The 12,109-nt window shown below is 44.6% G+C and overlaps 1 protein-coding gene across 5 annotated transcripts in view; it reads left to right on the forward strand.

Annotated features, from left to right (window-relative positions):
* The window catches only part of TAG1 (membrane bound O-acyl transferase (MBOAT) family protein), a 54,737-nt gene extending 43,386 nt beyond the window's left edge, over positions 1 to 11,351 (forward strand). For 2 of the 5 annotated variants that reach the window (XM_086821583.1, XM_086821579.1), the window contains 4 exons: positions 411 to 458; positions 4,860 to 4,922; positions 4,998 to 5,051; positions 10,619 to 11,351. In XM_086821583.1, the coding sequence (XP_086677709.1) occupies positions 411 to 458; positions 4,860 to 4,922; positions 4,998 to 5,051; positions 10,619 to 10,726 (273 nt within the window). In that variant the 3' untranslated portion in view covers positions 10,727 to 11,351. Of the gene's footprint in view, positions 1 to 410; positions 459 to 4,859; positions 4,923 to 4,997; positions 5,052 to 5,318; positions 5,514 to 6,041; positions 9,151 to 10,618 lie in introns of those variants that run through there. The other 3 variants (XM_086821582.1, XM_086821581.1, XM_086821580.1) reach the window with 3 other exon arrangements.
* The last annotated feature ends 758 nt before the right edge of the window (positions 11,352 to 12,109 follow it).

The following is a 12,109-nucleotide window of genomic DNA, read 5'->3' on the forward strand; positions in this document are numbered from 1 at the left end:
TATAAGGACACCATCGATCGGAGGATATCTCTACTTTGTGAATTTTTTTGATGGCTACTCCAGGCACAGCTGGATGCATCCATTGAAGGCAAAGTCTTTACATGTTATTTCTAAGGCTGAAAAATGTGTCTACATGGCCCCTGCCCAAACCTTCTTGCTGTTGGGAAGTAATGTTAGGGCAGCAGAGGTGAATATCCAGGTTAATCACCTCTTTCTAGTTGCTTCTGCTGTAGGGATCATTTGGAATTTTCAGCTTTATGAGTGTACAAGAGAATCCGTTCTCAGTTTTAAAATGTTTCATATTTAAGCTGAAGCAATCAGTATTTTTCTGGATCAAGAAAGCAAATTCCATGTTCTTTGTTTTTCATCCATACTATATTCTGCGTCAAACATATTTTCCTTATAAACAGGAAGGTGCTGTTGTGATCTCTTTTGCAATATCTGGAATTTTCCATGAGGTATGAAATAGAATTTCAATTTTTTCCAGGTGTACCTTTAAAATTTTATATATTTTTTCATTGTTTTTGTGTTTATGCATTATGTTGGATCCTAAATTATTCATAGTTAAGGCATAGAAACAAGGATCCAAAACAGGTCCCAGTCATCCATTCCAAATCATTGAATCAGACTAAGGGGGCCAATAACACTATATGGGCCGTCAAGGGTGCTTGTCAAAGAGGGGCCTACTTCTCAAATGTGAAGGAAGGTTGCTCTATGTTCCTGTGTCACATGCCGAGAAGCTTTGAGTGTCTTCTTTCAGCCCTAACTAACTGAATAGGAACATTGATGCAAATCACTAACAAAGACAGAGAGAGAGATAGAGAGAGCTGTATTTTCAGTATATTCATATGATACACAAGATGTATGTTCTATACAATCTGTGGCCTTTGGCCTTCCCCAAAAGGAAATAAAAAAGACCCCTAACTCTAGACCCTTGACCTTCCCCAAAAGGGGGTAGATGATGAGACTAAACCTGGCCTAGCCTTTATATAGGCCTTAAACAACACCAAGAACTGGCCGACCTGCTATCAGCGTGTTCTAGGACAAATCCCAAAAATAATATGCTGGGCGACAGCCTTCAGAAGATGCTGTAAATCTGGCTGGCTGACCTGATCCTTGCCTAGATCTAGTGCCCTAATCTCCTATTTATCTGCTGCCTAATCAGGGATTAGCATTAGAAGTCAGCCATGTCCATGTCTGCACATGACATCCCTCCTGCTAAACTTGACGACGGGCTTTCTACCTTTCACCTTGGATGACTGTCATCATCCCTTCATCTCCTCGTGGACTCCCATATGTGTCATGGAAACCTTTTCACTGGAAACCTTGCCATGTCTTTGACTTCAATGTGTTGAGATCTGTGCATCTGTTCCACTTTTTCCCCTTGTCTTCATGCCCTATCCCTAAACGCTACAATCGTTTCCTTCCCGAAGATCCTGGCATCCTTGCTCCACCCCCTTGGAACCCTTTCCTTGAGAGCCTTCCTTGGTATGCCCCAAATGGCATACTAACCCTCAGGGCTGCCATGCCCTTGGGTTTTGCTAACACCGACCAGCCCCATGGGAGAGAGAGAGAGAGAGAGAGAGAGAGAGAGAGAGAGAGAAGACAAAATGCACAGCATTAGGTCCCAAATACCCTCTGATAGGCCCCCACCACGGATGGTGTATTTGCTTTATTGAATGTGTAGAAAAAGACCGACTTGGGCTGGAAATTCCTGGATTGGAGTGATCTTCTACTAAGATGATCTTGGCTGAGTGTTACCTTTGCCCTTGACCTACTTCATCCACCTTGTAGAGAGCAATCCCTTGGCTGTCTTGACCCTAGAGACTTTAATCTTGTAGAAGAATGAGATGAATAAATCCCTATGCTGCCTATTACTTATATATGACTCAAAACTGCTCGTCGGTTTGTAGTAGAGGCTGTCGGCCTGTTCTTGAAGGCCCATGACTTGAATACACACCCAAATACAAGCGCCTTTGACACGTGGTTGAAGGGGCTGGTCGATTGGTCCAGATGCTGGTCGACTGGAGTTGAATGCTCCTTAGGGCTGCTGACTTGCTGCCCAGCCTCCCTATGGGCTCGTTGCTTGGGCACATGGCCCCAAAGTTCATGCCCCTATGGCCACCAATGATGGCGTCATGGGTGTCATGGAGAATTGTTGCTCTAAACTGCTTCAAGACATAGAGTTGACTCTTGTAGAAAAGCCAACCATCCCGTATCAAGAAATGACATGGTCCTGTGGCATCCAACGCTTGTTCCCACCCATTGAGTACCGAATTCATTTGACTTAATGCATTGGCCACTGGGTTGGCCTTGCCTGGAAGATACTCAATCATGCGAACGAATTTTTGGAAAATTTGGCTCCAGCGGTGCTGCCGGTCACTCCATGGCGCACTTGGCATCATCTGAAGCCAGTGCAAGGCCTGATGATCCATGCAAACCTCAAAATCGCGCCCATAAAAAAAATGCTTCCAATGCTTTAGGGCTTGGATTACAACTAGGAGTTCTCGATCATAGACTGAGTAATTCTTCTTTGCAGGAATCAGCTTATGAGACATGTAAGCTAGTAGATGACCATTTTGCTGTAACGCAACTCCAATGGCGATGTTACTCGCATCGGTGATTACCTGGAATGGATCATCCCACGATGCAAGTGCTAAACAAGAGGCCTCAAACAAAGCTACCTTGAGGTCCTTAAAGTCTGCAGCCCGAGGCGGGGAGTCATGCCGATGTGTTGCCTATGGGTCTTGACCCCTTTGAGTAGATCTGTGAGAGCTATGGTGGAATATGCCTGGCGAATCCCCACCAATGATCGTACATCATATGTTGGTTGTGGAATCTCCCAATTTAGGACTTTTGCCACTTTGGCAGGATCCAATTGGATGCCTTAACACTAATTATGTATCCAAGGTAATGAACCTTGAACAAACATTGACATGAAGCTCATTGCTCTCCAACAACTTCATCACTTTTTTGACGTCAATGTCGCGTTACTCGACTGAAGCTGAAAGCACTAGTATGTCATCTAAGAAAACGAAGACAGAGTTTCTGATCAGGTTCTTGAACACACGAATCATCATGCGGTTAAATGTTGTCGGGGCGTTCGTCAGTCCGAAGAGCATTGGTCTGGGCAAGGGGTTTCTAGGAGTATTCCCTGTTGTGCGAGACAATAAAAGCATCGGCCCTCCTTGTATTGGTTCTGTTCATCCTGGCTGAGCCTACCATTGGTCTTGCCTGCTTACGCTTTCTGGTCTGGAGTAAGTTTCGGTGCATTAGTTGAGTTCTTGTTGCCACTCACCCAGCTCTTTCAACCTTAAATAGGGGCAACTATATGGCGACAAGAGTGTTTGTTTCCTGATTGGGAAATATTTGGAAGGGTGGTTCTTCTTGGGTGTGTGTGTGAATATCCTCAAAAAGCAAATTAGCTAGTTGTAACCATGGAGATTTGTTCTAGTAAACTGCACCAAGTCAATGGTCCTGTATGTTATGCTAGATACGTGCAATATCCCTCTCTAGTTGGGGTGAGCTCGTAGGGGTACCAGTAATCTTAGATCCATAGATCTTCATTGAGAGGTGATTCAGAAATGGTCCACTATTTGTTGGTATTTCTGATATCATCTTTTGGACAACTACCCATCCTTGCTTTTGAGCAAAGTCCAGGTAAGCCCTTTGGGACTTAACAACAATCATGCAAAGCTGAAGTTTTCCGATGCCAATCTCCACAATTTTCAACACTGTATGGGTATTGTTTTGGCCGGGTCAAAGTAGTACAACACTCTCAACCGAGCCACCTTTCATCTATACTTGGTTGTCCTTGAAGATCTTGAATCCTACTCCATATACATGATTATACGAGTAATATCTGACCAAAAAAATGATAAAGCTTTAATGTGGAAGGCCTTGATGCAGCAGGATCTTAAAAACTGAGATGTAGTCAAACTTCCAGTAATCTTTCTGTGTCTACTGTTGAATGAAGTGTCCTTAAGGGTGACTGAGGATAAGGGGGTGACCAGTACGTGTCCCCTCATAGGAAACCTGAGGTCTGCCTCCATGAGTAAAGCAACTAGGCTCCAAGTGAGATATAATGGCTTTTTCCTGATATGTGACATAAGCAATGCAATCTTCTGCCATACTGTCTAGGCCTCTATACAACCTATAATGCAATTCTGAACCACATCTTAAGCAATCTAATGGGGCGTCTGTGGCAACTATCCACCGATATAACTGGTAGTGCATTATGACCATCTTATGCCAGAACTCTGAAGTCTCCTCCAAAAGAAAACTTGTATACGTCTGAAGACGTGATATGATTCTTCCAATGAGAACTAATCTGAATGTGACATCCATTTTTGGCCAGAAAGTCAAAGAACAGAATGACCTGGAATGTCCCTCTGTCCATTACCCACTTTCATGGATCCCACTGCAGAGCTCTAAGGGGTCACCCACAATCAACCAAAGTCTTCAATGTAAACCAGTCCTGTTGGGTAACAGATCTTTTATTTCCACCACTGTGTTTGCCAATGTTTGCATCACCAACAATTCTTGCTTTGAGGTGATTGTTTATTTCCACCACTGTGTTTGCCAATGTTGCATCACCAGTGCTTCTTGCTTTGAGGTCATCGTGATGTAGCGCTCTAATTTGTGCAACAATTTAGCGAATAGGCCAAAGGGTTTATTAGTTTTATTTATCATCATGCAGTACATGACACCCTTTTTCATAGTTCAAACCTTAATCTCATGATTGTCTATGACTGCTTTGAGCCACCAATTTTTTGACTTGTTACAGGTTACGTTAGTACTGTATTATAAACAAATAATTAAAATCTCACTTGTTTCCTTTATCTGACTTGCATTTCCAGCTATGCATTGGTATCCCCTGTCACATGTTCAGATGCTGGGCTTTCTTGGGGATAATGTTTCAGGTACTGCTCCCGGTTGCAATGAGTCACATTTACATGAACACAACGTAACAGGTTTTGGCTTTTGGGTGATTACAGGTTCCTTTGATGGTTCTTACAAATTATCTGCATAAACGATTTCAAAGTACAATGGTGGGTGCCTATGTGATAGTTGTTAAACTTCTATGGTTTTGTCTATATCTTATTCAGATGTGCTCATGAAGAGAGAATACCACCTTTTCCTTCTCACTCCTTTACATCCTTTTCCACTTGCGCCCCCTCCCCCCCTCTCCTTTTCCAATCTCTCCTTTGCTGATGTTTTCGGCCTGCAACTTTGTCTTCTAAGATATGAATACAAGAGTGCTGCTCCACTCTCGTGGCAGCTTGCAAAATTGAGTCATGAAATCATTCAGTCTTCAGGGAGAAATGGCTTTCATGGAATTTCCCCATCCATGGGGTGACTAAACATGTGCTGAGAGGAAAGATGCCCTTTGAACAAACTGCCGAAGGACAAAAGTTGACAAAGGGAGGTTTCATATGAGAGGGACAGCTTTGAGGGTGAAAAGTGATGCAGAAAGCAACCATAGCAGTAAGCAGCCACAGTTGCATATTGGAAAGCTGATAAACAATGAGAGAGAGAAAAGTTGTTGTACGACCATATAAGTGAGCAAGTACCCTTATAAACCATATAAGTGAGTGAAATCGTGTAAACTCATGTCATGTCTTCCATCTTGGGACTTCCTTGCTTTTGTGGAAAATCCCTGTTCAGACCTTGACTCCAATCAATGTGTGAAACCATAGTTGCAATGAAACGCGTTTCATTTAGTTTGAATGAAACGAAACATTTCGTAAACGTTTCATACGAATGAAACACGTTTCATTTGTGTCCACCTGGGAACTGTACAATTTAAGCGATTTTTACCAAGATTCTTTAGTAACTTGAAAACATGTTTTAATGCGTAAATGATGCATGTTTAATATTGTTTTGCAGGGGAGGCAACATATTTTTTACATATTATAAACTTATATATAAATTTTGGGGCCGTAACCCCCTGTTTTCTATGGAACGTTTTTGAAACATCTGGGATTTGAAAGAAACGTTTATGAAACATCTGGGATTTGAAAGAAACGTTTATGAAACAGGTTTCATGAAATGCTTGGCAACTATGTGTGAAACACTAGTCAAGACTGGTGAAGGGACCAAATGGTGACACAGCTCACTGATCTCCTCAGCTCCGTTGCTGCCTCCTCCCCATGCACTGAGAAATCTAACGCCATGCCACCTTGTGGAACTATGCCTCAGAATCTGTGGTATGATGACAAGTGCCAAACTGCATGGGCCCACTTATGAGAGGAGGAAAAGCAAGGAAAATCTCAGTGCAGGAAGCGAAAAGGATTTTCGCTTCCTGCAAAACGGAGAAGGAAAAGCAAGAGAAAATCTCATTGCAAGAAGTGAAAAAGGATTTTCCGGTGCTTTACTCGCCAGAAGAAGCGAGCCCACTACATCTGAATCGAGCAGTCATTCTACTGCTTGTTTTTTGGCAAGGAATGCAAGGAGGCTTGGAGGAAGATACTCCCTCACCGTGACTCCACCCATTACCTCTCCCGACACTTTGTACCTTACCCACCAACTCTACTCCATCCCCAACCAGCCACCCCTACCCCACCTACATGATCCTCACCCCACCACATCCACTTTCTTCACAAAGGCGATGGTGCTCATAGCCATCAAGCAACTTGGGAATGGTTGATCCCTTGATCACAAAGGGCTTCTAGCAGAACACATCTTTCATGCCGCAAATGCATAGGCCACCCAGATTCTGACTCACATGTTCAACAGTGCTTTATGTGAGGGTTTCCCATTCACATGGACGGCCAACACCATCACCCCATCCTGAAGGCGGGAGACCATCTGGAGACGGCACTATTTTAATGTGGTGTGGAATGGAATGTCATGCCGTTGAGTCGCATCAAAAGAGGGTCCCTGCTGCCTTGGAATCTGCGGGCACGAACTACCGGAACATCATGGTTGGCCACACATTGGTTAGGTTCTATGGGTCTGTTGTGGGGATGCAACTGAGTTCCTTAGCGGAGACTCAAGGATGAAGGGCCCAGGGACAGGCAGGCTTTCGGCGGGCACATTTGACACTGGATCACATCTCCACACTCAGAGCCATCATCGAGGAAGGAAAGGTGTCCAATAAGAAGATTTACTGCTGCTTTGTGGATTTCCGCAAGGCGTTTTGACACTGTGCCCCGCACCCGCCTACTATACAGACTACAGGACATGGGTGTACCTTCCGAGATGACGTGGAGCATCGTTACCTTACGGGAGTTCACAATTGGACGAGTTAAGAGTGCTTAGTGGGAAGTCAGCTGAGATCTCTAGCACGATTGGGTTGAACAGGGCTGCCCGCTCTCTCCAACTTTGTTTGGCTTATACATTGATGAGATCTCGGACTAAATTGACAGCTTGGGTGGCATACTGATCCCTCTAGTGCTATATGCAGATGACATAGTCAGATTCGGTGGCTGGATTGCAGAGGCATCTGGATGCTCTACAGGAGTTCTGTACACAGAGGAACCTAATGGTCAACCTTGGCAAGGCCGAGGTGATGGTCCTCCACCCCTCTCTGGCACACCTCAGGGACCACCTCTTCACATACAGGGGAGATCCAGTTGAGATTGTCACGTCATAAACCTACCTTGGAGTGATATTCAGCAGGCCCAAGTATGCCATGTTACTGGCAGCAGGTGGTCGGCTATGCAGCATTGGCCTTGCTTGAGCGGCAATGCTTCCAGGCACACTTCTAAGAGCCCAGGACGAAGCTCTGGCTGTTTGACACACAAGTCACACCCACATTGATGTATGGCACCACGGCCTTTTTTGGACCTGACCTATCACCAAACAGATGGAAGAAGATTGAGAGGCCTCAGATCATGATGTTCTCACACATGATCCACAGCAAACCATCAGTGCCACATGAGATTGTGAGAGCAGAGTTCGCTGCACCACTGATGGAGGTAGATGCCCTCTTCCAGACCATCTCATACATCTGCCGAGTGCGGGAGATGGGCCCACATAGGTACCCCCATGTAGCCATGGAGTCTTCACAGCTACGAGCAGGAAAAGGGCATGACACTTGGTTTGCGAAAGTCTCCGAATGGTTCACATCACATGGTATACAGATGGACCGCCTCCCACCACTACAGTATGACCTCACCTCCCCTCTCCTACAGATCACACACAAGATCAAGCGGCTCACCCAGTTGGATCTCTTCAGACAGCATATTCGGGACCTCGGGTGACACCTGCGGCTGAGCTTGACTCCAAGATGGCCATCTACCGAGACCATCTCCTCCGACTCACCGAAGATGGCTTCATTAGGCAAACCACCTACATGGATGTCCACATGTCACATGCCATGAGGATTGCCATAGGCTAGATCAGAGTGTAATCTCATCGTGTACACAGAGAAACTGGGAGAGCCACAGGAGTGGAGAGTGCAGATCATGCCACACACAGGTGGAGACAGAGGAGCACTATATCTACTATGAGATTCGGGATAGATCCCACAACCTCCTCCAGATGGCTTTGGTCCACTCTCCAGGATTATGGACTTCCCAAACCAGAGATGCCTTGGTATGTTTCTACTTGAGACTAGAGGATCCTCTCCAGAGAACCTAGGCCTCAGGCGCCACCTCTTTCGAGATGATAGAAATACCACTGATGCACCCGCCAGAGTCACCCAACTGAGACGGAGAGAACACTATCACCAGCTTCTTCTGAGACGGAGAGGACAAGAGCACCACTGATGCACCCGCCAGGCCATCCCATTGAGATAGACCAAAGGAGTCACACAGTAGCGAGCAGCTGTACTACAGCGTGCTCCCTCCACCCCCAAGGCAGACATCTGGTCTACAGATCCAGATCCAGGACATCCTACAGCAGCACCAGACTACTTCCACTCAGCCATCCGCATCAGTGGACCTAGGCAGCCTCTTGGCAGCTGCCCTTGATTCCCCATGGCCAATATTCTACATGGACCACTACCAGGCAGAGGTGCACCCTAAGTAGCTCTGCACATTACCTCATCTATCACTTAGCTCTATCATGGTACCCAGCTGTTACCATTTTAAATTCAGTTCATTTCATTTTTGTACTATCTAGGATGAGATATATCATGGAAACATTGTAACACTTCAGTCTCATTTGGCCTTTTGTAGACGTTTAATTTAACTTTCTTTCTTCTTTCTTTCTCATGGATGCATTGGTCATCTGCAGACATTGGTCTGCAACTTTCTGTGGTCAGGTTTGGATTGTCACTTGACACTTGGGCCTTTTGTAGACGTTTAATTTAACTTTCTTTCTTCTTTCTTTCTCATAGATGCATTGGCCATCTGCAGACATTGGTCTGCAACTTTCTGTGGTCAGGTTTGGATTGTCACTTGACACTCGGGCCAAAGTTGCCTGGAAGCTTGCTACATGCCCTAGACAGGAAGGGGCGCTGAATATTGTAAATCCAGATATACAATGCAGTCTGCAGAGCATTGCTTTGCAAGTTAGCTGTTAAAGGCTTCCTTCCAGGCATTAAGCCTTGGAAGAATTTGTGTTTTACATCTCCAGATGTACGCCTCGTGGTGGTGGAGATTGGATGCTCAATTCATGTTTCATCTTTACTGAGGCAGCTTCCTCTCCTCTTCTAGGCTTATAGCGTCGATTATTAGAGCCTGGAGCAGCATGAGACCTTTTTTGAGACAGATGCTTAGGATGAGGCTGATAGACAGCCCATTATGTGGAATGCCCTCATAAGAGATGAGGTTGGGCAACCTTTGTGTGCATCTAGATATATACAACGGTCAGGCTGGGAGCGATGTGCATCGACAATTATTGCTTGGAAGACTTTTTAAGACTTGCATCCACTCAGCACCTCAGAGGGAGTCTTAGATGGATTGATGAGATTGATGCAGCTATATCTCATGAGTGGATTACTGGCACATTTCACGATCAGCATCACCCTAGGTGGCTAGGTGTTTTCTCTAGGACAGGAGTGCCATCATAGGTGTTAACCTTGCTTGAACAGGATAAGGAAGGAGATCGTGATTGCTACTCTATTCAGCTAGGATAGAGATTGATGAGGTGTTGACAGAGATTATTCCAGGTGTTGTCCTTTATCCAGTGAGAGTAGTTAGTCGCTCAAGGAAGCACTAGCATATTGACAGTCCTGGTGATATTTTGTGACCCATGGGTCTTGGTACTTATGGCTGTATGGTGGATGTCCTGTCAGATATCTTGGGAGTGGATTGGTGCAGCCAATTCAATGTAGCGTCAGCCTTTTTCAGCTACACTGTCCATAATGCCAGGCTTCTTTTGCTTGGACAGATTCAGAGGCCTCCTACACTCAGGCCGCACTAGAGTGTTTTGCGGTTGTTATTCCCTGATATTAAATAACCTTGGAGTGCTATTTGGCCAACCCCAGCTCTAGCATGCCTATACTTGAGTGGCATTCTGTAGGGTTGCTAAACAGTCGAAACTAACACCAAGGGATGCAGACACTCAGTCAAGGGAATGACCCCTCCCACTTAAATTCTTAGAAGGCTGTTTTGGAAAGGAAACTCCCTTAAAACAAGTGCTTTATTTTATTATGTTGTTGGAGAGCCCATCGTTCAATAGGGATGTGTTATTATCATCCTAACTTTTTAAATCATCTATTTTGCAGGTTGGCAATATTATATTCTGGTTCTTCTTTTGCATTGTGGGCCAGCCTATTAGTATTCTGCTTTACTATCATGATTACATAAATCAAGGCCTCGCATCCAGAGAATAAACATGGCATATCCAAGTGTTGCTGTAAAGGTTTTGCCATATTCATTGAAATAGCAAAGCCTCCCTTAAATCGGTGTTACATTGTGGTTAACTTCCATTTTCTGTGTGCCAGTTTTGGTAGATATGTCTTGTAGCTTTGTTTTTCTTCTCTTTTGTGACCAGCTTGGAGATTCTGCCTTTTGCCTGCTTAAGGAGGTAACATGGAACCTATCTTGGTTCTTCCATTAAGGAGGCAAGAAGGGAGCTGGGTGGTCCATTTTAGCTGCTGCATCAATATGTGTTTTATGTTGTGGCTTCATGATGTCAAACTCGCATAAGATGCTCTTTGTCCAGTGTGGAAGCCCTATTTTTGGGATGATGATGTCACACTTGGCCAAGTGTTCAAAAGATTCCTAAGGTAGACTATCACACCTCTCTTGGTTGATTGACCAAACCTAGCCAGTGTGCCGGCGGGGGTGGTGATAGTGGTCTATTGAGATGCACACCTTGGCATTAGCATCTCAGCCCTGTACAGACAGTAATTTTTGTCAAGTGAGGTCAAATTCTCACGTTATGTCTATAAATAATTTGACTCCTTTTCGAATGTAGAAATTCTCGGCCTCTTTTTAATACCATCTTTTTTCACATGCGTATGAAGTGTCATCTCTTTTCTTTTTTCTTCCTATGGCACGAGGTATCTATGTGCACATCTGCATAATTTTTTATTGAAATGTTTGTGTTTGTGTATAGCATGTAGACACATAACGTTCCTTTTTGTTGTGATGCTGTTTCTATGGATACTTTAAACATCGAAGGTTACAACTTTCTCTTTGCTTGTTATCTATACAATCATCTTCTTCATGGATATTGGAATCAGCCATCTTTCTTATCAGATGTCACTGGCATTCATACTTTTGTTTGAGAGAGAGATATATGTATGTATTAAGCGTCTAGAAAAGACTCAATGGGCCTATGAGACCAGAGTGACACAATATTGTCCATGGCATACCTCATCATGGAATAGAAAATTAAATAGAACAAATAACAACTATCCTACTGGAGTGATACAAAAATGTCCATGGAAACCTCATTATGGAATACAAGGAACATGAAACATGAAACATGAGAGGAGCACAAGCCTAGCACTCTCCGATATATCAAGCATGGGGCTAATGAGTATGGCCGAGAGGTCTCGTCACGTCACATAGAAAGGCAGATTGATGGCGGTAGAGCATGTCTTGGATCTTCTCAAGTGGATCATTGTTGGTGTCTAGGGGGATGTGGGCGTTGGGCACATTAGAGTATGCATGCTTCGTCCGAGGTAACTCCTCTCAAGTCTGCAACATCTCGAGGTGGGTCCAGCATCCACTGTGTGGGTGTCCTCTTGGGTCCGAAAGAAGCTGGT

Source organism: Cibotium barometz, chromosome 27, assembly GCF_041138505.1.
Source record: "Cibotium barometz isolate CiBa-2024 chromosome 27, ASM4113850v1, whole genome shotgun sequence".
NCBI lineage: Eukaryota > Viridiplantae > Streptophyta > Polypodiopsida > Cyatheales > Cibotiaceae > Cibotium > Cibotium barometz.